The 27316-nt window shown below is 41.3% G+C and overlaps 1 protein-coding gene across 1 annotated transcript in view; it reads left to right on the top strand.

The window, feature by feature from the left end:
• The window catches only part of BRF1 (BRF1 general transcription factor IIIB subunit), a 167694-nt gene that overhangs the window by 80033 nt on the left and 60345 nt on the right, over window positions 1-27316 (top strand). Inside the window, exons 6-11 of the mRNA XM_085315015.1 lie at window positions 2443-2592; window positions 4425-4518; window positions 13716-13842; window positions 15376-15415; window positions 15505-15597; window positions 16290-16568. Of these exons, the coding sequence (XP_085171141.1) occupies window positions 2443-2592; window positions 4425-4518; window positions 13716-13842; window positions 15376-15415; window positions 15505-15597; window positions 16290-16568 (783 nt within the window). The remainder of the gene's footprint in view (window positions 1-2442; window positions 2593-4424; window positions 4519-13715; window positions 13843-15375; window positions 15416-15504; window positions 15598-16289; window positions 16569-27316) is intronic.

Here is a 27316-nt window from a genome sequence, read left to right as displayed (position 1 = left end):
GGAAAAAAAAAAAAAAATCGGTGTTTTCGCGGCCCCGCTTTTTTCCTCCCGCTCGCTGCAGCCCGGCGGCCCCGGACGCGGTGCGCCGCCCCCGCGGTGCCCCCGGGGGGGTCTCCCGGGAAAGCGCCCGGCTCCCCGTTAGTAACCGCGGGGGTCTGGGCTCTCCCGGAGCGGCGAGTGCCAAGTCACGAGCGGGACGGGGAGAGAAGCGCGGAGCAGACGCTCTTAAAACAACTTTTTAATTTTTTCAGACGTCTGCTTGGCAGCCCTCCCCGTCCCCTTCCCGGAAAGCCCGGAGCGTTTTCCCTCGTCCTSACTTCCTCGCTCGGGTGCGAGGGTTTCAGCCGCAGGCAGCGGGGGGCCGGGCGCCCCGTGTGCGCTGGTGCTTCCGCTTCGTACGTGGAGAAGATGCAGAGTCTTTGGGTTCTGCATGTATTTTTGTTTATTTTTATTATTTTTTGGAYGATTTTAAGTTGTTTGCATCCGCGTAACAGATGTTCCCGCTAGCCGCGGCCCTGCGTTTAATTTGTGTACTGACAATATTGACGTTCCAGCCRTTTATGGCCTCTTTAAGGCTTTTTACTTTACTTAAAACCAAAGAGCGTCTTCATTTTTTGACTGTTTTGGTGCTTTCAGAATTTAGATTAACAACGTGCAACGTTTTGTCGTATGACCCGTGGGCACGAAATTTCTGAGCAGCTACGATGCAAACGTGTGTAAATGCGGGGAAACGGGGAGGGAGGGGGAAGAGAAAGCTGTGAAGAACTAACGCGAATCCTCCCTTCAGTGCCTTGCTCCTGCCGCCGGAGGAGCCGGCTGAATTCCCGCTGCGCTTGGGCCTCTCCCGGCAGCTCCGGCAAGGACCGCCGTAATGTCGAAGGGAAGGTTTAAAGATGCGTTCAAGCAAGCTATCGCTGCTGAAAGGTTTCTTGTAGTATTTTTGGAATGGGTTAGTTCTGCTCGTTATAAATCCATAAAGTTATACTTAAAAAAAAAAAAAGAATTGTGTTAATACATGTCCTTACAAGAAAATATTTGAAGAGGGGTTTTCCTAAGCTGTTCTTCCAGATGAGATGACTCACTGTGACCGGCACCTTAACGTATGTGCAGTACCTAGGTATCCGCTGGCACGTTCCTTGGATAATTAAAATACAGAATAACTGCCCTTATGAATTGCAGAGGCCGGTTAATCTTTCGTAAACATTTCTTTTTTCTTTTTTTATAATCATGTTTAGGAAGCGATGGCGCTTTGGCATTTCTTGCATTTTGAGGGAGAYGCGTGTGGAAGCTTGAGCTCGACAGATAGCGTGCTGTCGCTGAAATGCTTCCGAAGGGCTGGCAGGCGCGACGCCGTATCGTGGGAGCGTGGCAATTACGGATGGCGACGGGGCATCGCTGTTAGAACCTCGTGCTAAACTCAAGCTGCTTTGATTAACTGCGAATCTGTGAGACCGCTTGAGTGTTTCTAGCCGAATTTTCGTCTTTATCAGTCAAAGTGCCCACGCAGGGGATCAGCTAAGGAAATTGAGTTGAGACCTAATGGTTAACAATTTACCGAACCTCATGGATTTTCGGTCAAGTGATAAAAGGCCGGCAGGAAATGAGAGACTGATGTCTCAAATAAGAGTAAACACGCGTTGAACATAGCTTTTACAAGATTGATAAATTATAAATTGGCTTAGGCAAAGCACCGCTAGTCTGGAGCGGGTAACACCAGCGTTTGAAATAGGTTGATACATCAGGAGGCAGATCCTTGGCTGATGTAAATTGTTATAATGCTGTTGACGTTAATGGGGTTCCAGTAATTTATGCCGATGGAAGGTATGCCTCAGTGTTTGTAATAAACGGCGTTTGGTTTTGGTGGAACGTGAGTCTGTGAAGGGGCTGCGATTAACTTCGAAGGTGTGAGTGGACTTTTGCTAGGAACATCGAATTTTAAGCAAATGGCTTTTGTTCAAAACTTAATTTTTAGGTGGGTGCGAGAGAAGACGTGGAAATCAGTTTATTTGTTGCTCTGCAGGAAATGTTAAAAGTTTTGGACCTAAGTTACCTGTTTATACAAAAGCTTTTTCAAAAACGTAACTTTGTATATAATTTCACTGATAGCAGAAATGCTGCTCACAAGTTGGATTCAGCATTTGCAGCTTTGGACCCTGAAAAACGTGCACCCCCCCCCCCTTGTACAGTGCTTTAAAAGCTTCTCTTTGGAAAACAAGAAAGGATTTTACTTTAGCTATACCTATGCCAAAAAGTTGTTTCTAAAGATAAGTAACCGGGGGATCTGGCCCCAGCCACACAGTCTGGGCCGTTGCGAGYGTTGCTTTCTGTCCACGAGCCACGTAGCGAGCTAGCCGTGACATGCCGGCGGTGCTGCTGCTCGAGCTACGTGTTTCAGAAATTCAAGCTCAGGATTAGAAATAATTGGGCTATGTTCTGTTGCAGATCCCTGTTTGTACATCCCTCGTTTTGCACACATGCTTGAATTTGGGGATAAGAACCATGAAGTGTCCATGACGGCTCTCAGGCTGTTGCAGCGGATGAAGAGAGACTGGATGCACACCGGCCGCAGGCCCTCCGGCCTTTGTGGAGCAGGTACGTGAAATCCCGGGGTAGTGCTCCAACCACGAGGGCGCTGCCTGCTCTCTTGGATGGAAGAGCCTGGAGTTGGGTACAGATGCAAGCTTTTGCATTTTGTCGGTGGTGCCCTATTCTCCGGGGTTTGCTGGGCCCTTACAGTTTACCCAGCTCTGCATCTAAACAGCTTCTGCAACTCAGACTGCTGTTTTTATCCTTCCTCCTGCACGTCTTGTTCAGATCATGTGTATCTTGCATTTTGCATCTGCTGTCGTCCTTTCCGGAGCTCCTCTCACCTGCCGTCTCTTCAGGCTTGCTGTTAAAATGTTCCCTTCCTTTGTCACTTCGTCTTGCCTGAAGGTCTTCTGGTATCTTCTGCTATGTCAGATTTTCACTGACAACGCTTCTGCCCCGTTCCCCCATCTGCATGGTTTCTTGTGTAGAGTTACTGGTTCCCTCTAACTTGTGCATGATGCAAGTGTTCTGACTTTCTGTTTTCTCTTTTGGCCTATAKGGGTTTAATAAACATATCTCCTGAGCTCTCCTACTGCTCTTTTCGGCTTAGATTATCTTGGTTAAAACTATCCCATTATTGCAAATGCGTTGATGCATGTCTTTACACTGCATCTTATGCAAGAAAGGCCCTTTCCTAACAAATTTTTGAGGTTAATGCCCTCTGCTCCTTCATCTCTTTCCAAGATCCGTTCTTGTAATGGTGCTTCCAAAAATCTGCTGGCTCGGCAGGGCTGGATTAAAAGGTAGTCAGTAGCAGGCAATGAGGTCAGAGTAACAGAAAGCATATGTAGTCACGTAGTTCATGTATGTACTTTATTTTATTTGAAAGATCTTGTATATACGTACTTGAATGAAGAACAGTATATAAGCCTTCATCAACCCATGACTCTGCAATCCCCTTGAATCTTCTGGCCTCCTCCAGTTAGTTATATTTGCTTGTTGCACGTTGTTCCAAATTTGAGTATGGACTCTGTGGCAAACTAGCCTTATCTTTGAGTAACTGTTTAGGCTGTATGCACACCAGCATGTAATTTGGTTGAGAAAGCATGCATCAATAAGCAAAAGCAGCTGGTGCGGAGTACCCTACATCCATCCACACGACGTGCAGTTCGCGGCGTTTACTCTGGAACAGGTTCAGTTTGGTCACCTGGACTGAATGTCCGTGGCACGTGATGTCCACCTGGAGAGGCGCTCGGGCTTGGCTTCCTCGGAAGGGAATGGTGTTTGCATGCTTAAAACTATGCTGCGCACTGAACCTTGTATGATGGATGGGGCTCATGAAGGGTTTGCTTCAAAACTGTGTTATTGCTCTGAATCAAAATGCCAATGTAAACACAGCCAGTATTAAAATAGGTGTTGAGGTACATAGCAGTGCTGCATGAGCATGCCTGGGCTCTGGTAGGGCAGTGGTAGCAGTGGCAGAAATGAGAGCAGCAGCTTAAGCAGATTCAGTGTTTCACTTCCCGCTCCTCCAGAGTTAACYGGAGATTTTTATTCCATTGTAGCAAATTCTGCTAAGAAGATGGTAACTTTGAAAATGTGTGATCAGTTATATATTCTTGTGCTGCATTTGAATAGCTTGCCATGGTTTCCAGGACGAGCTAAAGCACAGGGTTTTCTAGGGTACAGTTTGTGATCAGCTTAATTTTACTGGGTGGGAAGCAAAAGTTTGTATAGACAAGTTAGTCACTTGTGTTCAAGTGTGCAGCTGAACATCAGCATTCACTGCTCTTTAACTGAACGTAGGTGCAAAGATACGCTTATCTCCCTGTTTTCTGCCTTTCTTCAGCAACTTTTCCTCTTTTTGACATTGACTTTCCCTGCTTCTTCTCTAGCCCTGCTAGTGGCAGCAAGAATGCATGATTTCCGACGCACTGTTAAAGAGGTCATCAGAGTGGTCAAGGTTTGTGAGTCTACATTAAGGAAAAGGTCAGTGGAGTTTTATTGCATTTATCTGTCGTTTACAGTACTGAAAAGCGGCCTAGTCGAAAACGAATTTGTATTGGAGAAAAATAGGTTCTTCTCCTTTTCAGATGTGCCAAGAATAAAATAGTACAATGTGTTCAGCTGGCCACTTTTAAGTAATAACATCTACCTCTTATGTAAGGCCTCAAATGCTTAGCAAAGTAAGAAGCATTGTGTCCATTTAACAGGTGAAGAGTTTAAGGCAAAAAACCTTTATGTGAGAAATGTCAACAGCATTGTTATGTATTCAGAAAAAAATTGATTCTCAAAGCTGAGGGTGCACAATGGGATGTTTTCATTAATCTAGAATACTTGAAAAGTCCTGTTCCACCGCTGTGATTGAGTGGAACGTCTAAAAATATTTTAATAAAACATTCTTTTCCAATAGTGTTGCTCTGCTAGTAAATATAAGACTACACAATGACTCTAATGATAACTTCCCTGAAAGGGTCAGAAGTCAAATTATCGTCAGAATGTGGAGCTGAAAATGGGAATTTCTTATGTACCTTTGGGGTGTGTGTGTGTGTGTGTTTTTTTTTTTTTTTTTTTTTTTTTTTTTTTTTTTTTTAAGATCTACTAATATTTTCCACCTTTTTATGAAGGAAGCAGTTCTAACTGTCTGTTTCCTCCCAGGTTCACTGAAAAATGACCTAAATGAAATACCATGCTTTTTATTGCCCCCCGTATGAATTTTTTACCTCTATATTCTAAGGTTTGTTTGACCAAGATTTGTCTTTAGAGAGCTCCCTTGTTGTCACTCTTTCTGCCATCTCGCTGAGGTGAGCCTGAGCACATCCAGCTGAATCTAATACTTGTTAGTAATATTCTCTTCTTAATTGTGAAAAATGTTTGTGCCCCAGATTCTCATTTATGGAACAGGAGTAATAATATTTCCCTACCTTGCATGAGTAGTATAGGGATAAATATAAGTTAATGTTTCAGGTGCTTTAGGGTATTATGACAGTGAGGATGTATCGGTACGAACACCGTTTTTTTTCTCTGGTCAACAGGTCATGTTTTTTAATGTGCATTTCGTATAATTAATGATTTATGCACCCAGAATCTACTGCAAGATGCTCTGGTTAAATAGTTAAAGAGTTTGTTCTTGCTAAGAAAATAAGCATAATAAATTAGAGTTGGAAGGAAAATTAATTTCAGCAATTGTTTCATGCAAAGAAATCTTACTTCAAAATTCGTGCTTTGAAATGTTTACTCAAGTCACACACATCAACTAAAATGACAGCGTTATTTACTTTGACAGGGTAAACGTGACAGCTGAATTATTTTCAGGCAGCTATAATTACAACAGTATTTATCACGAATCTATAAATTTGATTGATGTTTTTCAAATAAGAGCATTTTATATAGTATTTAGCAAAGGCAAATAAAAAATTTCCTTTGAATAACGGTTTTTTCCTCTTCTTTCAAGAATTCCTCTCAAAACGCCATTGAGTAGAAGTTGTCTAAATTAATAAGCACTTCTTCCACATTCTTAAAAATTTCTTTGCTTCTCGGTTTGATGTACAGTTTTATTTCCTTTAAATTATTTTTGCTGTTACTGGGATTTGTAAAGAGCTACTGTTGCTCTGTGTGGTGGGGAAGCGCTGTGCGTGCTTGGGTGAAAGCGGAGGGCAGCTCTTAAGAGGGGGTTTGCAAAAACGTRGTGGAACTTAGAAACCTTCACATCATAAAATAAATGACCTGGGCATAAAGGGAATCTGCTTCCGAAGGGAAACGCRACGCAGCCTGGAAGTGGCCGGGGAGCTGTCCCCCATCCTTGGATCAAGAGTTCTTAACTGCCTATTTGGGTAAAAAGCTCTTGTGTGTTTTGTTTTTTGGTGGAATCTTGCTAAGAAAACATTGTAATTATTTCACAGGGCCTTTCAGCTTTATGTTTTGAAGCGCACAATTAAAATGTAAAGCGTGTAGCTGTTGTGGAGAGAGAAGTATTAAATATTAATAAATGCACTGGTAATTCTATACCTCATTTCTAGTCTAATTGAAAGGATATTAACTTATATATCACTTTATATATTCAAAGCACTGTACAAATATTAACTAATTAGTCAAATTGTTATTTTCTGTGTAATCATCTGTGGAGGTAGCAGAATTAACTTTTAATAAACCCAACCCTTCTATTTAGTTGAATCCTCACACTTACGCCTGTTTAATGCGCCTGTCTTCACTACTCCCCCTTTCACCTTTGTATATTCTGCTCCTTCATCTGTTTAGTCACCTGTTGCATACTTTTTCTGCGTACCAAATGATACCTTATCTGCAGTGGGAATAATTTTTGTGGTATTTGTCCATTGTGCAGTATCTAACACTGTGCGACCCTTATGCCTGTTTGAAGATCTTGGGCACTTCTTCAATAGGAATTAAAATAAGTCAGCTTATCGTTGTTAACACTTGCATTTTACTTCTTTGACTTGCTCTCTTTATCTTTAAATTGAACTGCTTTTTACATAAACATATTTCTTCTAAGTTCCTTAAAGTGCTGTCTGTTAACAAACCTATTTATGATGAACTTTCAGGAGAGGTAAATTTCAGTGGAAGCAAAGCTTCATTTAGAAGGAATTGAAATGAAAACCCAGAGTTGGTTTAAAATGCTTAATGTTTATTTTTGAGGTGTTTCTCTTCAAACCAAAGGAGTATTTTTGGTGAAGGTAAGGCAACACTTCATTACACTGTAGCTCCAGTCACCAAACTGAGTGAAGATACTGCAGGGATTTTCATGGGTAGGGTCCTTTGCTGATACCCTGTAGATCCAGCTGTAGCTCTTTCAATGATTGCACTGGTAATTTTCTGGAAAAAAAAATAAAGATTCATGTGTAGAGAGAAATGTACTGCCTGCAGCTTGTCTTATTTTCATTGCAGCAATATGTAGCTCATGTAAACTTCATGCCCGAAGAGCTAGTGCAGTCTCTGGTGGGGTAGACTTCTGCAATGGCAGGTGAGAAGAGCGGTTTGGCGCGTGAGCGCGGGCTCGGGACCGAGGAGACCATGGCAGGGAGGTGCCTGGCTGCGGGGCTGGGAGTCCGGCAGTGCTGAAGCTGTATCGAGGTCGGGACGCTGGAAGGAGAGGCTTGCAGAAGTGAATGTTCTGCTGAGATGCAAGTAAAATCCGGGCCCAACCTCCGGGAAAGGCATCTGGTGAATTAARTGAGAGGCATTTCCTTAAGCTGTTTGAGCGTGGAGAAAGGTGGAGGATGTGCGGGAAGGCRGAGTCGAGTAGCGGCGTTTGGTTGAAGTGCTGCGTGGAGAGAAAARCGGGCAGGTTGCCCCAGGTGAAGGAGCTGCTGGAGGTTTCCACCTGGTCGCAGGTGAGCAGCCATGGGCWTCTTCACTGACCRCTGCTCTGGTCAACGAAGAAATTAMATCGAGAAGTATTCAATGTCACAACTTAAATAATTTAAAGTGGTTTGTAAATGATTTCTAGAAATCTTTCTGGCATGGTAGGTTAAAAGCCAGCTAGATCCATGCAGGTTGGAGGTGCCTGTCTCTGCAARTTGAATAGTTTGTTCTAATGGAAAAAGGCTTTATTTTTGAAGAATCCAGTTCACAGGCAATATTGCTATCTAAATCCTGCTTCTATACAGCTAGTAGGCTAATACTAATTAGATTCCCCATATTTTTCAGTACTTTGTACTTCTTTAAAATTGGCATTTCAAAATTATTTTATCATCTGTTGCTTTTGATATAGTAATTAATTTATTAGCGCTAACTCAAGCTTAGATCTTGTAAAGTTTCCTGTGTTTTTGACTTTGCTCGTCCGAGTGGTTAGGTTAAGAAATGAAGCAGTGTGCCATTTTTCTTTTCTGTGAAGATCATGGAGTGTTTTAACATGCCACGGTGGAGGAGCCATGCTAATGAAACAAAATTTTAAGGAATGCTAAAACACTTTGTTTCATTAGTATAGTGTAAATGCTTGATTGAGGGGCAGTGGGGAAAACTAGAACAAAAACTCCGAAAGCTTTTGACTGACAGATTTCAGGGATGTCAAGGAAGATCTGTCAGTGAGATTATTAGTGGGCTAACCATGTGCCTAAATGTTAACCAGAGTCAATCATATGTGTAAGCGTTTGCAGAAATTTAAAATTTATGCTAACAAATTTGTGATAATTTTAAATTTCTGTTTTGATGTAAGCAAGTAAAAGCAGCTAGTTTGTAATGGCATTTTTCATTGGTGCAAGAATAAATCTTTCAAGGTATCTGTTCTTTAATACTTCCAGCAACCACAGAGAGTTGCCAGCAAAAGAACGCAATAAATTATCAGTCACCAATTAATTTTCAGTAAATGGCTGTGTGTGCGTGCTCTTAGTCCACTGCAAAAAGCGGTGAAATATATTAATTTAACATATCATGAAAGTTGTTTAACTGAAAATACTTCTCTTTGCAGTTGCATTGGGCTAGGAACAAAGTAATTTAGCACAGCTCAGGTGATGAAYTGTAAATTGTAAAACCATAGTAACTACATTGCTTTTGATTTTGTGCTTACCTTTAATATGGGGATACCTGCTGMTGCAGTCTTTAAAAATACCTTTTTTCGTAAGTATAAATCAAGTTACAGATACGTACAGTGTTTGTTTATAATAACATTACACTCTCAATTATTTTCATATCAGTGAATACTGTAAAATACKTTTTGGATATTGTAGGAAATATTAAGTAACTAGTTCTGACATATGCCCTGTATTAAGTGTCACTGTAAGGATGTGTTTTTRCATTCTTCCATAAATAGTTCACGCATAAACAGTATCTGGCGTGGGAAAAAAAAATCCAAGGGTAGAGAAGGATGATGCAATAGCTGGTTACATTTGTAATATGATAAATAACGGTTGCTTAAAGTTTGCCACGGCAGCGTGAGCCTTGAGCATGTCTCGTATTAGCGAGCGCACAGGTGAGAGCAGCAGGCAGCRGTGATGAACGCTCTGGTGAGACTGTGGCAATAGAGTGAAATATTGTGACGCTTCACTACRATACAAATCAGTTCCTTCCTTTTCTAGAGCCTGCAAACGCTGCAGTTGTCAAATCGGCTGTTCTGTTTACTGAAATATTTGTAATTAGCATGACAGTTAAGACTGCGTAGATCACAGAGGTCCAGCAKGAGATGCCTCTTTTTAAGCCGTCTGCTTCCTAGACCTAGACGTCGATTCTGTGTTCGGAGGCGAGCAGCGCGATGYCGTGTGCCCCTCCGAGCTTGGCCGCCAGCTTTGGTTGCTGTCCTTTGACCGGGGAGAGGCGGCCAGCGTGGCTTTCTCTGCTTTCGCCCTGCTTAGAGGTCCATCACGGGCTTCGAACTTCTGGGCCTCCTGAAGCATTTGGGCTGGACTCTAGAAGACCTTGCATGCTCAAGGGCTTTGTTGAGCCCCACCACTCCAGAATTGCGAGAAAATACTGAAGTCGAGCAGCTAGTGCCGCRTGGGAGTCTTTTTTCTTCTTAGCTACAGACTAGATTCAGAAGTCTCCGCTGGACATGCTCCTCGGACCAAGACAAAATGAAAAAAAAACATTGCTCATAACTTCAAAATGACTGACCCATTTTCCCTTATTGGGAGCTAAATTAAGTGTGAATGGAACGGGTTTGCTGTTCTGTGCACAAAAGTGCTCTATCTGCACCCTGGTTGAACAAAAGCTGTGGAAATTTTTCTCTGAAAAGAGGGGTTGAGATTAGAGGCAGATGACACCAAGCGCTGGAAAAATTTTTCTCCCAAAGGAGTTTGCTTGAAAGAGCCTGTGAGAAACTCCAAGAGGAGCATTTATTCTGGAAGTTGAATCTTAGCCTGAACTGTAGCGATTGCTTCTGCTTCAGCTATAAATAGAAAATACTCATCTGTCAATTTTCAGATTTTAGAGCCCTTCTGAACTGATGCCAAAGAAATAAGATCCTAATTTGTATATCTGTTTATTTTCCTCTTTCTATGCATGACTTAAAATGGCTACTTTTATTAGATGTTTAGATTAACAAAAGTACAAAATGAACTTGGATATCATTTTTATGTGGAACTTAAAAAAAAAAAAAAAGAAAAACCAAAACCCCCAAAACAGCCTGCAGCTATTTTTTCTTCATGAGGGCACTCCCTTGCCCCTGAAATTATCATGCTTATAATTAAGGTTGCATCAGCTTTTATTAGCTGCCAAACTAATGTTACCTTGTTTTACGCCATGTAGACTCCGGCTTACATCAGTGTGTTGCCTTGATGGCATGTGTCCAAACACTGGGGAAAATTAAAGAAATGTTTAAAAATATATAGGCAGAACATCAGCCAATGTAAAACATTGAGGCAGACAGGTGGTTGGCAATCAGTATTTATTTATATTGATTTAAAGGAGAAAATGTTGAGTGAGCAGATCTCCGTCCTGCAGCGCACTGTGCTTAACACCAGATTTTGCAGGTCTTGGTCCCATGATGTCTGTATGGCTTCAGCTGTGGACCTGGGGACTTTTGGTGGTGTCCTTTGCAGAGCAGGGACCGCACGTGGCTGTGCACGGTTTGTGTTTAACAAACTCTCGTCCTCCTCATGACGTAGGACACTGCTGGTATGGAGATGTCTGTGGAGTGAATTTAGCTGGATCATTTTTGAGCTCTGAGGCTGAGGATTGGGTGTGGTGCTTGGTTTCAGGAGGAAGGTTAGTCTTGTGGTTAAGGCTGTCCAGAAATTAAGAGATGACATGCCTCTCTGTAATTTGGGGCTGGCCACTGGGGGTCCTGTGCCTGTACCATCGTGCTGGTGGGTGATGCGAGTCATGCGGCAGGACAGACTGAGCGAGGGAGCACGGACTGAGCCTCCGGTGCCTGACAGGAGATTTGTGCGAGCTGAGGGGCTGAAATCCAGGTGTGGTGACCTCATCTCCTACTTTCCTTCATAAATGACTGATTTTGCCACTGACTTTTTCTCAGTTGCTCTGCCTGGCTACAGGTGTTGCCATGTTGGTGGGGCTGGGTGTCTGCGTGCCTGTCTCAAACTGGGAGCGTGCATGGGATGAAGAAGCAAGGGATCTGTGTCAAGTGTATGTTGGCTTTTGACAGCAGGAGAGAAGATAATGTTCCAGCTCAGTGAGGCTGGGTGGCCTCAACCATGTTGTTGAAGTGGGACTACCTGTAAACATGCAGTTCATATGGCTGAAGGGTGAGGATATGAAGAGATAGATGACTGTGTAGTTTAACGATGATGGCTGGGAAGCTCCACGCTTCTAAAATGAGATATGGATTTGGCATTAAATGAATTTTGAATTAAAATAATAGTAGTGGCACCGTAGCCAAGTTCTGCCTCTAGCCTGGTGGATGAGACACTCTCCTGGAAGGTGGTAATGCRCGCTGGAAGCCCGTTGTGTCGAGAAGGATTTCTAGTCTGTTAATTAATAGCTGGATGCTCCCACTATCGACAGMATTTTCCTCTCCTGCCGACTTTGATTTGAAAGAGAAGAGGAGGGAGCTGGTCAGCGATGCTCTAAGGGAACATTTTGGCAATCACGTCAAGGAGGAGGTTTTGGGCTGTCAGTCACTCTCAAGTACCTTTTGAATTTGGTGCTTCGTGGAAATGCCCGAACTCCGGAAGAGAGATTAGATTTCAGATGCTTCCTTCTCGGCAGTGCTGGTATCGGCTGGCAGAGCCGTGCGTGTGCTCAGGATGCTGCTTGCTCCTGTTTTTTTTGCTGGACTCCCCCCACGCGTTTCGCAGCAGGAGATGCGCCGTTGGCTTGCGGGCTTTGCTCTGGGAGCAAGGTGCCTGCAAGCGAGTGTGCCGATGTTACGTCATGCCGATGCSCTTTGGTCTCATCTTGTTCCCCAGTTTATAAAATGGAGAAGATGCTTTCTTTGCCCACTTTGAGTCTCTTTTCTATTTAGACTGATTTCTGTTTATAACCTGAGGACTCTCTCTCATTTGAGGAGGTAGGTAACTAAAATAATACAGACACTGATACTAACTTAGGGAGTATGTGTGATCAGGTGCTCTTGGCCTTGGCATTTGGAGTTTGTCGGAAACTGAATTTTTACCCTAGAGAAAATTCCTACTTGGGAAGAATTTTTGTTGCAATCAGAGGCAAAAGAGAAAACAGTTTTGGGGGGAAACTCTGCAAGGTCCTGTTTTGGGAATACTGAATCACCATCTTTTAGTTTCCTGGCTTTGCAGATGGGAGCCCCTGTCAGCTCTGCTTCCTCTGGAAGATGGGAATATCGCAGCAAAGCAGCTGCAGGCCCATCATTGCAGTTTTCCCATGGAAAATGTTGATATTATTAAAAGGGCACTTTCTGTCAGAAGAGCAGTCTGCCAGACGTTCCCCGACCTGGCTTTGTKCTTAACCTTTTGTCTTATTTTCTCCAGCTGTAAAATGGATATGATCATTTCAACCACCTGTATAAAATGCTGAAATTTGTAGATGAAATTATGACAGAGCAGTCTCTTCTCGGTTTCAGTCCTTTGAAAGATTCGGCTGGTTTCATGGCAGTTCCCTGGGGAATTAGTCCTCTCTCTCTCTCTTTCTCTCTCTCTCTCTCTTCCCCCCCCCCCACTTAGGTAGTAACTTCAAAAATGTGAACACTGAACAAGGGCAAATTATGTTATTTTACGATTATATGCATTTATCTAATCTATGCAACGTGCAGATGATCCCTTTATTTCATGGCTGCCTGTTTGTGTCCTTGGAAGGTCATTTGTTGTCCCTCTTACAGTCGACTGAAAATATGTTACTTTAACGTTTACTTTGTGTGAATTAATCATGCTAATATATTAAGAATATTCTTGAGCATACTCTTATGCTCTAATGGCAGACATTTTAGTTTGGGAATCTGGTGTATTTTTTTGATGTTGATCACAAAAGCAGTGGGAGAGGAGAAATGATCTGTATTTCTCATCTCAGTTTTGTCAGTCTGCGCATAATTGACCTGAGTGGCTTCCCCATTTCTGTTCAGTGTTTGTTCATCAAAAAAGTGTTTTTTACATAATCTAATAAATCAAAGACTAATCTGTGATATGAAAAGATGCTTACTTAGGAGCAGAGGAAACCATTAGTATCACTTCAGTTTTAATCTCTTCTGTGTTTGAGCAAGAATTTCCAAGGATGACATGTTTATTCTCTAATCTAGCAGTTTGACAGGTCTTGTTACTTTTAAAGTTGTTCTTAAAGATGCTACAGTAATATACTATACTCTCTGGCAGATTGACAGAATTTGAAGATACACCAACAAGTCAGCTTACCATAGATGAATTTATGAAGATTGACTTGGAAGAAGAATGTGATCCTCCTTCATTTACGGCTGGTCAAAAAAAATTGAAGATACAGCAGGTGGGTTCTGAGCTGGATACTCTGTGTGTTTCTCGCCTCTCTCCTCTCTTCTGTATTTTCCTCTGTGAATCGGTTAATGCTAGTTCCTGTCTGACCGGCCTCTGGTAAGATTTAGTTGCATCTATTTTGAAGTTCTTAGGAAAAGGAGGAGTGTTAGCATATATGATGCCCATAAACTAAAGGATAGTTTTTGGTTGTTTTATTAGATGGGCCTCCCAGTAAATAAAAGTTGAGAAGTTTTCATTCCATATTATTTTTGCTCACTTCTCTAAAGAGGCATGCTTTTTCAGGTGTGTGCCAAATGTAGCTGTAAATATCTCCTGATGAGGGATCAAGGCATGGCTGCCATTCGAGTCGGCTGCTGCGAGGGGTACAGAGTCGCTGCTCGTGCTAGCGCACATCCAGGACGTTCGGTGGCTGGGTAGAGGAGCACCAGCCGAGCTTCTGGTTTTTGCAGGATAGCAGCACTTGGTGCTTAGCACGATTGGCRTGTTGCAGATGAAGGCTCCATAACTCTGCCCAGATGCTGCCGCCGTTTGCAAGGTGGTGTGTGGTTACACTAAGTGCTGCTCTCTCCTTTTTGCTTGCTCACTTGCTGCACGTGTGTTTCTCTTCTTGTGCCCATAGCTTTTATCTAAGCCTCAGATCTTCTGATCTTTAAAATATTGGGGTGACAAATGAAGCTGAGCTTGTGGCACATAGATCTTGTATAGCTGTCCTAATGTCTACTTTCTTTTATGTGCTGTRTGCACTCTTCCATCCTACTCAGCAAAGATCAGAATTGRAAAGGTATTTGCTTTTTAAYAACGAGACCTTGCACTTTTTTCAAGAAGATAGCACTGCCATTACCTATAACTGCTTTTTTATTTTACACATATGAAAACACATACTCTAATTACTTTAGTTAGGCTGCTCATTTTATTCTGTGGTGTATAGCACGTGCTGCCATAGTGAGTAATTTTAGTGTGGGGCTTAATTTCTTTGCAAGGCATGAACKGAAGCTGGCTCCAGAGCGGAAGATTCTGTAACCGTTCTAGCCGTATCTTACATTATTCATTTTTCAGGGTTTTGTTTTTAATATTCTAAATATTATACTATCATTTAAAGGTCTGTTAGCATGTTTMTGGTGTCCTCCAGAGTCTGTTGAGTGCTGCTGGTCGATACGTCAGTCTGTACTCGCATGTGCAATGTGTTCAGCGCTGTCCTTGCACTTGCTGACGTCTACAGGCACAATTGTAGGGACAGAAAAACGGGGCCTTTTATCTGCACTTTGCCAGAATCAAAGTCCCTTTGGTAGTATCAGGTGAGAGAGAGAGATTGGTGAGATAACACTTGAAATCAGTCAGCATTTTGAAACTTGTCCATCTTACCTTTCTGACACAACAAAGTAGTTTGAATTGTGATTTGAAACTTGGTTATTGCCTTAAAAATGCCATGAAGTTGCATGTCTGAATATATAGTTCACAAATAGTACAGAGAGTTATTTTTTTTAGCAATTTCACGTTTAATTTGTTTTGTTGATTTTCATTTCAGCTTGAGAAGGCGTTATCAAAAAAGCTGGAAGATTTTGAAGGTATAAGTCATGTTCAGTGTAACATATCACTCATTTATGCAGAATTACATCAACAGTGGCTGAGTTCTATTTTTATTTCGTCGTTACAGGTGAAATATCGAGCTATCAAGATGAAATAGAGATTGAATTAGAAAATAGTAGACCAAAAGCAAAAGGAGTATTTGCAAATCTCACTAAAGATGGTAAGTCTATATCATGTTGATACTATTAAATAATAATGGGTTCAGATCCAGTCTTATATGTATGAACTTCATTGTAATAACTGTGATCATGTATATGCTTGTATTATAAAAGATCTGTATTTACATGTTGGGGTTTTCTCTGCCTTAGGATACATGCTATCTGTTAGTCATTACAAATAYCAGCGTGCAAAATAACCCAAGTTGTTTATTAGAATTACCGTTCATTAATGATTTTGGTTGTTTTTCCTTTCTGGTACAGTATGTTTGGTGCTCCTACCTGAGAATGTTTCYTTTCAGCATCAAAAATGTAGTGGACCAGAACTTAGGCCCTTCTGTCCCTGAACCCCCTAGCTGATCTATTGATGTGGAAGGCCTTTGTGCAGGTTGAATTGACTGTTTTTTATTCGTAATTATGCTGGTAAGTAGTTGGCTGCTGTCACAAAACCCTGCCGTATTTTGATAACACAATGAATCTATTTTAAATGATGACTGTATTCACAAAAATATGTTTTAATAGGAAAGATAATGAATTTAAAGAACATCTGGAAACTGTACATTCGTGTATTGTAAATAGTGTATATTTCTTCTACAGATTTTCTCTAAAGGTTTTTATTCTTTAAGTGAGTGCCTATTTATTTAGTTTCTGTAACAGATGGTGTGCAATGATTTGTTGTTTTTTTTTCCCTGTTCAGATTCTATAGAAGATAATACCTCTAGCATATTTGGAGAGGAGGAGGCAGAAGATGAGGAACTGGAAGCAGCTGCTAATCACTTAAATAAGGACTTTTATAATGAACTTCTTGAGAAGGATAGATTAAAAACAAATGAAGACGGAGAATGCAAAAATGGAAGTGAAGCTCCTGTAAGACCACCCGCACTGGAATCCTTGCTCGGCCCACTCCCCACTGCAGCTAGTCTTGGCATAACAGAGTCCATAAAAGAGTGCATAGCTGCTAAGGACCGAGAGCCTGGTGAGTAAGAGAGCGATTCAGTAAATATCCGAGAGTGGTAATGTTGGACACGTGCAGCTAGTTGTGGTTTTGCTGTGTAATTTTCATGTATCTCGATGGTTATTGTGACAGCAAGTCTGTGAAGCACTGTAACAGAGAGATGCAGGAGTCATGAGACTGGATGAGAGCAGCAGTCTGAGTCATTGACATTGGTCATGGGCATGAGCTCCTCAGGAAAACCTGGAGAGCCTAACATTTTTCTGAAGCTTGAGAATGAGTATCTCTCAGGCAAGTAGGTTTGCAGTCATATGATAACTGATGGGCATATATGGAGCCGTGCAGACTCAATTATGAAATTGGAGGAAGCAAATTCTTATAAATATAACTGGAAATTACAACCCGAGTATGAGGATTTTAGATCAAGGCATGCTTTCTCAAGAGACGTTTTAYTGGAGTCAGACATGATGCAGTCTGTCTCTCTGACTGAGAATCTTCTGTTGTTTGCAAATGACACATATTTAAAATGTTTGAAAGAGAAAATAGCTGGTTGTATGTTTTTTCCTTGATACAGATTTTGGTGTATATTTTGTTTGTTATATTCCACTTTTCTTAAAATATGCAGATCTATCTGTAATACATAGCACTGCATAGAATAGTAAGAGTGGGACTGATCAACTGAAGAATCCAATTTTGCCAGAGCTGTAAGGCAGACAATACTGCAAACAGCCAGTTATTCAGGCAGGTTTGTTTGCTTTTTCTTATGTGTGCTTGAGCTTTATGGTGATGGCATTTTTAAAAATTTCTTCTGCATCTTAATGAAACTGAGAACTGAACATATTTAAAGGGCATTTTAYTATTTTTTTATGATAGTTAATTTTACCATCATAAAATATACCCGTTCAAATTATTTTTGTCAGCTGTCTTGGGGATCGATGCACCAGAACATTTTGATCTCCAAACTGTTCTGATGCTAATTTGTGTTTAATAGCACCTACTTTTAATGGTGTAATCCCTGTCTCAGCAGATGAACGGAATGCATTCAGGTTCCTATTATGTTAGTATCTGCATCCCAGAAATGTACCTGGATGATTGCATGTTTATATTTTGTGCAAACCAAATCATACAGAAACAGTTGACCAGTTTTGTTTTTGTTTTTTAATTATGATTAAGAAAATGGATGGCTCACGGCTTGTCTTTCTCCAGGAAATCAGTGGTTCATATCTAAGAGAGGTCAGTAATGGCTAGAAGCTGTTGTTGTCTGGCTAGCCAATGACCTGTAAAAATGAGTTCCCAGTGATGGATGTTTCTCAGCTGGCATCATTATTGACCATTTTAATGGACGGGCTGAGGACTAAGAGAGATGACACTAAGCTAGTATAGCCAGATACGTTCCTCTGAGTTGGGCTTCAGGCAGGTGGGCAGGGGAATGCATGACTGCTCATGCTGTGCCTTGTCCACATTTTGCTGCCTTTCTTTTTTTTTTTTTCCCCAAAAGCGGAGAACTTACCAAATTAACTGAATGTTCAAAACCAAATAGGTTTCAGTGTATTTGTTCTCTCTGAACACATCTGAAAAATAATTGCAGGCATTTGAACAGGTACATATTTTTTTCGTATGCTGTGAAGATGGTTGCTGAATTATTGATTTGGTTGTGTGTTGATTGTAGATCCTGCCCAAAACGTTTTTTTTTTTTTTTTTTTTTTTTTTTTTTTTTTTTTTTTTTTTTTTTTTGCAGTGGCTCTGATCATTCTAAACATTTAAAAGTTTCTTGTTAAATAAGATTAGCTTTGGCTATGTCTGTGCTGCTAGGCAGACGCACTGCAATGCGATTCCCTACCTCTGAGCCCTTGCTACATTATAATGGCTTGGTGCAGCTGCAAAAAGGTGCAAGTGTGCATCATCCCTCTGAGGTCCTGGTTTCCTCTGGGAAGTCATCTGGGTTCTTGAACAGTAGCGGAGCCTCAATGCGTTTTGGAAGATCGGGCAACAGGGGCAGGCTGGGAGGYACACCTGGGTGGCAGATGGCATGTGGCCAGAGTGTGTCCCTGTGCAGCAGCTTGAGGCAATGTTGACATAGCCTGTGTTGATGATCTCCGTGTTCTGCACATCAAATGGATAAATTAATTGTCTGAAACTTTGAATAATATATACAGAATGTTCATAAACAAATATAATTAGTGAAGGGAAAGGGAGCCAGAAGGATATGCTCAGCATTCACATCTGACTTTACTGCAAAGTCGAGCTGAGTTGTCAGCAGGTATTCCCAGTTGAATTGCTACATCCTAACTACYTAGTACATGTGTTATATACACATAGACTAATCCTTCTCCATTTTACAATGTGATTTTTGATGGCTTGTTCCTATATAGAATAAAGAAAACTTCTTTAAAGATGCCTCCTATAGCTCATTTGTGCATCAAAGCTCTGAATCCTGCTGAAAAACAAGTATAGACGTTTCTGTCACTGCAGGCAAGGGTGTCTTGAATTCTGCCCCATAGTCCCAGTAAATCAAAGATTTAGCCAACTGGTAAAGCTGAGAAAATTAGACAATTTCCAGGCCCTACTTTATGTATGAAAAAGAAGCAGCACTTTTCAAAGCTAAATATAGTTTGAAAGCACTTGCTCGGAGTTTAATTTGAGATGGCTGAATTACAGATCATCTCTGGAAGTAGGTAGTTGTTACCCATGGAGGGGATGCTAGTGGGGAGGAAGAAAAGATTATAAGATTCTTACATCTATTCTAYGTATATGGATTTAGTTCAAAATCAATCTGGATTTGTTCTATGAATTTGAGTGTAATTTGAGTATGTGAATGGCCATAAGTTTATTAGTGTTTCATGTTCCAACCCCTAAGTCCATTGGAAAAGGGAGAGAGTCACCATAACATTGCACCTTCAAGGTGAAATTTTTGCCATTTGTCACAGTTATGTAAATCAAGAAACAGGAACCTTTCCCTCTCCTTGGTCCCTCCCTCGACACCAGGTCATCTTGCGCTATGCAGAGCATCTAGGGTAGGTTGGACTAGAAACCTTCATCAGGATGATCTTATTTCTCCTGTTGGGCTCCACGTGTTATCGATGGATGGGGACATTAAGTCCAGCCAGTGCAGTGGCTGGAAACAGCATGCGTGTTACTAGATGGTGAGGATTCACCAAAAACTTCATAAGGACGTAGAGTGTTTGGGCAGGCAGCTGTTAAATGGGAACTCTGATAGCAGGTCAGTACGTCCAATTTTTAGCCTCCTTAAATGCAGGGTATCTTCTCTACTCTCTGTAATGATCTCTCTTCCTCAGAAAAAGTCTCCTATAGGAATCTTCTACAAAGTCTTTTTTATTTGGCTTTTGCATGTGGTAATTCAGTTTATAATTGCCCACGTCAGCTGCTTTGGGAAATCTTCTACCTTTGTGCTACAGTGGCTGCAGCAACAGCAAAGATTTCTGCTTTCACAAACTGCTTACGCAGATAAGACTTCGRTGCAGAGCCTAAGTATTACAGGATATTTAGTATATTTTTGCTCCACTTACAATTTATATTTGAGCAGTGTGAGAGTGTCTATGTGAATTTTTTATGGAAAGCATAGTATTTTAGCAAATTTGCATTACAAAGAGAGCATGTAAGGTATTGGGTTAATGAGACTGAGGCAGTAAAATGCTTGGAATAAACACTACATTTGACTAGTTTTCCTACAAAGTATTCTAATTTGGAGAGATATTTAAGMTGAAATCTGTTTGAGTCTTTGCAAACTCCTGCCTTCTTATTCTTCATAATAAAAGGGCTTTATTGTGGGAACACTGCTTCAGAGATGGAGATCAGGTAGATCAGTCTGCCGTTTTCCTGGTAGCGCAGCATCCCTGCATCCTCTCCAMTGGGATATGTGTTCATCCTGATCTTGAAGTTCCTAAAAACGAGGCCCCATTTCTTCTAGGAGACTGTCAATACCAGGGACTCTGTTCTCAAGAAATATTCTTCTATATAAAATTTCCCTTTTGTAATTTATTTTTATGTCCTTTTGTACCACTTTGAGTAATTTATCATCTTGCTTGGTGTTTCTGTGCTTCTGATGTCTGCAGACCCTTTCCCTGCCCTCCTGTGTCACATTGCCAGGCTGTACAAAGTCTGGGTCATCTCTTCTTGAGTCAAGTCACAAACTTAGTTCTGATCAGAGTTAAAACTGAGGAAGGTCTAATAATAACAGAGATAAAGGTAAAATGCAAGGTGTTGACTTTATACAATTTACCTTTGGTAATCTAGGTAGTATTTCAGAGTTGGTTCAGTTTTTGTTTTGGGCAATAGTTTCAAATAGTGTATGCGAAGTGGATGGTGACATGCTACTGCACGTCCTCATAAAGTGGCTTTTATAGGACGAAATCACTTTGCGTGTACCATCTTGCACTGGTTGGGCGCCCAGCTAACTGCACGCAGTACTAATTCAGCAAAGAAGACGTGAGAGAGGTTTTGTGCTTACTCTTGTTTGTAATTAATAGTTTGCTCATTTATTACCCCTTGTATTTCTGCCTCTGTTTCTGCTGTCGGCATAATCTGATGTGGGCTGAGGTCAGAAGATATTTCCATTGATTTCAGTGGGTGTTAAAGACCCCATGCAGGCAGCTTGCATTGATCGAATACTTGTCATCCCTGCTGCTAGCAGTTTTCARCTTACCTGAGGACTATGTGAAAAGTGGCTAGAGATGAAGTTGTGTGAGATACGGGGGTCTGATCACCAGCCACCACTGCTAAAAGGGTGTTTTTTTCCTCTGGCTTTCACCCCACGTGGCTGGCGGGGTGGCTCATGGCTGCCCTGTTGCTTGCCATCGCTTGTTAATAAATCCGATCATGTTGACTCCTGCTGCGGGTTGRTTTCTTCTTCTTTATCTTCCTGTCTCTCTCAGATTTCGTCTGAGTGCATCAGTGCCACCCGTTTGAAAATATATGAACGTATATGTGTATATAAAAGTGTATAAAAAGATATAATCAGTAATTAGGGAGAACATTATGAAGCCCTATTAAATCATAATTACCATATACATGAGAAATGAAGCTGCTGAGCTGAGCCCTAATTATGTTATATATGCAGAGTACACTTGGTCATCAGTGTAAGCATGCGTGTCCCCATCCTAATCACTCTTCTTGGTCTGACTTTAATGGTGCAGTTGCTTTTGTGGTTTTAAGCACCACCTGTGGAAAGACCTGCTAGGTACCAGCTTCTTCATGTGATACCACCATAGCACTTTGAGGATTTCATCTTCTCTGTGTGCTATTTGCTCACAGGAAAATATTTTCTGTCACAGGACTAGCTCTTTACCAATTTTGAGAACTAAGCGATAAAAACCTTGATACAAGCTAATCTTTSTAATCTAGCCACTATATTCCTATATTTGGCAGTCTTGATAGGCTGTATCTCTGATTGAGCCTTCATTATGTTGTTAATGAGATGTGAAGAGCTTGCTGCAGCCAGCATGGTAATAGGAGACCACCAGCTGCTTTGCATGCAGGTTTTTAGTACCTGAAGTCTTTGGTAGGAATTACAGATGACATGATTTTCTYATTTAACTATGTTTGTCACTCACACATGAATGTTGTGTGTGCATGTGTTACTCTAAAAATCTGTGTACGCATTTTTTCGGGCAGGATCTTTGCGTTTCAGTAAAGGACAGGAATGCTGTGAGTATGTTCCACATTCATGCTGTGAGTTACTAGAAAGGTTAAGGGAAGAAAACTAAGCATGTAGCTTGGCTAAAAGACTACTAAGGAGGAAACGATCTCCAAACAAATGTGGAGAGGAAGTGTGGAGAAACCTGCAGTTTGTTACAGACATTGGAGAGAGAAATTTGAGGGAAATCATAAGCTGAAGCCTGTGTATATGTTGTTAGAGGTAATTATGGGTAGATTTGTTAGGAATTTTCTAAAGGATTTGTTTATCAAAACAGAAACCCTCTATAGGAAAGTTCTTGTCATTTTTGTCAGAAGCCTTGGTCAAGGAGCACTGTCCTTGAATAATCAGTGCTGTAGTCAGTAGAGGGTATCAGAGGAGAAAGTTCGGGTCCTTGCAGGCCAGTGACTTGACCCACACTTGGTGATGTCCCAAGTGAAGGCCCTCAACCATTCAGCTGTTGTTGGCTAACACAACCTGGTTGTCCTGTTATCACAACTATCCCATTCTCTCTGCTTTTCTTCTCTCTCTCATTCTTTGTTTCATAAAATTCTGGTGTAGAATGGAAAATGTTTTAAAATCTTGAAAGCTTTTCCAAGTTTGTTTGGTTGGTTGGTTTGTTGTGTTTTTTTCTGTGTCTTGCATCACTCCTGCATCATCCCAACTGCACAATGGACAACAGGCAACATGTCTTTTCTGTCTCCTGAATTTTTCTGATAAAAGCACGACAGAAAATCAGTTTTATTCTCAATTTGCATAAAGAAAAAGCTTTGTATTTCTTTGTGATGAGAAGGTAACCTGCTCATCCTCCCTCGCTAGGGGAAAAAAAGGCAAAAGCTGCTTTATCCTCTGTTGCTTTTTGAGGCAGCTGCTGGCTGGAGGCCCTTTGGAGGAGGGGGCAGCAGTAGCTGTTTCTGCAGTGGTTGCTCAGAGCAGCTCGGCTGGGAGAAGAGTTTGAATGTGCCAAGTAGGAGCTCTGGTATGTCATTCTGAGTTTTGATATTTGATAGATGTGTGCTGTTACATCAATCCTACTTTTTAACGGAGTAAAGTGAAGCAACCAGAGCATGCTTTTTATGCGTTGTTTTCCTGTGCATTGAGGGGGAAGTCCAGGTTTGCCATCATCTGCTGTATCTACTTTACGGGCTAGTTTTAAAGAGATGAAGATGTCCAGAGACAGAGAGAAGAGCAAGCAGGGAGAAGGGGAGGAACTTGGCTGGGGCTTTGGAAATGATCCTTTTCCCATGCATAAATAGCAAAATTACAAAAACAGTTGTTCCCTGAGTACTAAAAGAGAGTTATGCTTTGTGGTCGACTCAGGTGCCTGAGAAGTTTTAAGATGTAATCTAAGATTTTTCCTGCTGTTGGGGCTTTTCTGTAGGTTTCTCTCCTGTTTGCACTCACTGKTATCTAAAAAGCTGCTAGGTTTCAGTGTGGGCTTTCAGCGACAGGATACTTTCAGGGACATTCATAATTGCTCCCTTCTTTCCAGCTGCCAGTTCTCATAGCACCTATGGAARCAGCCTTGTTTGGGATCGCCGCCCCTCTCTCAAATCTTTGTTGAAATGGGTTATGGATTAAAACAAAGTTGGGAGGATGACGACAGACACGTATAGGCACACACTCGGCTGAAAATCTGAGTGACTCCCTGCTGAAATGCTAGTTRTATGGTATTTCCTTTTCCATGGCTGCCAAAATCTGAGCCTATTAATGATCCCAGTTATTTAGTTAGGTGGTCTATTTTCAGAAGAAACGGACGTTCCTGCCCTACCTTTCTGCCAAGAAAGGAAGAAAAATCTTTCACCAAAAAACTTGGTGAAAACTGAAATTGTCCATTAGAGAGTTCTGGAAAGTGCAATGTGTGGAGACTACAGAGAGGATATTAAATTCATGTAGAAAGCTAACTGCTTGGGWGAATGTTATTTGAGCAATTCATCATGGTATCTGAAATGTCAGGAGCACAGGCCTAGGTTCAGTTCAGGGAGGCTTCRTGGTCTCAGTTGTTATTGAGAATAAAGACTTATTAACCTAGGTCAGGAAGCCACGGGACTTGCCCTTGGAAGACGGCAGTGCAGTGCCGACAGATTTGCAAGGCTTAGCTACTTTGAGTTTAATACGATGGACAAAATACCATGTGCATTGCTGTGGTGGATCCTGAGCATTTTGCATTTGTCCTACATTTTCTGAAAAAGCTGAAATAATCCTCCATTTAGTGTTTAATTTTCTTTAAACGGATTCAACTGTTCAAGGTGGTATCTGCAAACTGAAAATCCACTGAAATGAGCAATGTAAATGGCATATCATTTCTTTAATATTTGAATATTTTTATGTAGCAGTTCAAGAAAWTTTGCTTTTGTTTGGTAGCTTTGAGTTTAGTTTGCAAAGTTAGTTCCTATATCCTTTTAAGGATTAACTTGGTCAAACCCCTGTGTACTTCAGCTGTTTTGTTTGTTACTCTGAAATCCACAGGACTGTTGTGATAGTCAAGTTAAACATGTATATGTGTATATGAGTTTGTTGGACTGCAGACTTGCACAGATGACCCTTGTAATTATGGATTTTCTGATAAGACTCTATAGGTAGTTGATAAATACAGGCCTGAGTTTAGCCTTATGTGGTAGTAGTTGGACATTTTTGGTTTGCTGAAATACTTCTGTAGACTAAAATGGGTCTTTTATTCAATAGAAGACTGTTACTAGTGTTGACACTGTTGGCAATTCAAAATAATTTGTTTTTCAATATTACTTAAAGATAGGTTCATTTATTAGATCTTTTTCTTGTATGACAATGAGATAATTGCTATTTATTTTTTATTCTGTAAGCAATTATAATCAAAGCAGTCAAAAATAGACTCTGCGCTGACCTAGAATCAGAGTGACCTGTCAACATGAGGCTACTGTAGTCTTCAGCTTTTCAATTTAAATTTTGTTTTCATATGTACTTACTGGAATGCATTTAGCAGGGCTGAAATAATTGCTTTCAGAAATTTCTGTGTTCATTAATTACAGTGATGCAAAGCAGTAGAAAGTGACATCTAAAACCAGCTTTAGGTTGGTTATTAATAACAAAAACTGTGATCTTCTGTTTTGGATTGTGCGGGCTGTGTGGGACCGTATTGGGTCAGAACGTCCATGCTGGCTGGAGGAGCACATCATGCTGGTMGCTGCGTTGAGCGAGTTAGCTGCAGCTGAGAAGGGCTCTGATTCTTCTGATTTTTTGCAACTAACTTTTGCTGAAAGAAAGCAGAAAATACGTTTGTTCACTTTCTAAGTTAGCATTTTTTCTGTCCTTTTGATGTTTAACTGAGTTATGTAACTTTTACTCAAAGGTAAGGCTCTGAATACGAACGTAAACGTGTATAGCTGTTTTCTGTGATGAAASACCTAGACATTTACAACTGTATAGCAGAAATAAGAGAATGAGGATGAAATAAGGGAGAGTGAGCAGTGCTGTTAAATAGTACCAGGTAGAAAGTTCAGAAACAATGCTCTTGAGATAGGTATAAGCTCATATGCCAGATGTAAACAGCTGTACAGTGKGTAGAAGGATACCTCTTAAATGCAATATTTGATTTAGTTACGGTGGGGAAGCTACCATGTGTTCACAGATGGTAAGGAAGTAAAACAGTTCTCTGTGGCCAAATTGTAATGCTTACATAGGAACAAGGCGAATGATTGATTTTGGAAGTAATGCTCAATGTTCTTTGCTGTTAAAGGGGAAAAAAATGCAAATCTCATTACCATAGAAGTCAGGTATTGAAATGCGGCAATATCCTTGTCAACATGAGACTGTGTCACCAACGTCTGTATTGTATTTTTTTGTCAGTATTTTTCACTGAATGAAACATATTTAAATGAGAAATTGCTTTTCCATAAAGTTTATTTTTACACCTTATTTTCAAGTCAGACTTTATTGCATTTCATAGAAGTGTTGCTTTCYCTGCCTCCATAATAAGTGTCCCACAACTCAGTAATTGCAGTTGTGTTAAGTTCTGCCCAAAGAGCAAAAATAAAATTCTTTTCTATGCTGTACTGATTGAATTTGGTCCCTGATYTTAACAGAGCAGCTGTGACCAGACGTGATGTTCTGGGTACAGTTGATTGAGGTTAAGAAGGGTCTGTTTTACCTACTCATCACTTCTCCCTCAGATCTGCTGGCCTAAGTGTGTATGTATGTGGTTGCCCCCCTAACYTGGTTCTATCCAAAACGTCACAAGTTCGCGCACACATTTTTAATAGCAAACTTTTCAGCACGGTGTCGTTTTGGCAGGACCAGATTAGGGAATGGCACCTTGTCGGGTACAACGGCAGGTCTGAGGGAGGCAATGCCAGCAGCAGGGAAGGGGCACGAGGCTGAGTCGCTGCAGGCAGAAACCTGCTCGCCCTGTGCAGCTGGGGCTGGAGGAGCCCTTTGGACCATGTCCTTTCAGAGGAGAAGCTGAGCTCTCTGTGTAACTGCTGGGYCACAAGAGCTGAGCGCTGTTGCACAGGAGGTGTTTCTGAGCACCTCCTCTTGGTGTTTGAATTGTATTCCTCCCATATCAGTGCACTGCACCTGAAGTTCCCAAAAGCCAGATTGCCATTTTTTTCTGTTCCCTTTGTTTCATGGGCCTGTTCTGATAAAATCTCAGGTGTAGGCTCCTCTTTGTAATTTCAAGCTTAAGTCCAGGAAAAGGTACATTCTCTGCCTTAGTGACAGCTGCTTTGAGTCATACAAAGGTTAGTTGTTGGTTCAGACTGATCAGATGCTCTCCAGTCTCATGCAGGCAATCTGCTCCCCGGGCTAATGTGCATAGTGAGCCTGGGAGGATGCACCCTTGCAGGGAGATGGTGAGTAGGGATATGGTGGGGGTAGCAGAGTGAATAAGGGCAGTGAGCAGTGGGTTGATGCCTCATACTTCTGCTCTCTTTTTATGTAGACCTGCTAGGGCTGTTGCCCACATCTCCAGTAGATCCAAGGTTGCCCATCTTCTGGGCAATGGCTTGAGTGGGAACATGTATTTTGGGGGCTGAGAGCAGCATTTGTGCTTGCACTGAGGTATCAGTGCAAAAAAGGTTTTATGGCCCATGGTGTATGGGAGTGGGTAATTTTAGATATGCTGTTGCCCAGCATTTTTGTA

Source organism: Rhea americana, unplaced genomic scaffold (assembly GCF_003343005.1).
Source record: "Rhea americana isolate MKP2758 unplaced genomic scaffold, rheAme1 scaffold_42, whole genome shotgun sequence".
NCBI lineage: Eukaryota > Metazoa > Chordata > Aves > Rheiformes > Rheidae > Rhea > Rhea americana.
The sequence above is the reverse complement of the archived record's forward strand: the minus strand, read 5'-3'. Positions and strand labels throughout refer to the sequence as shown.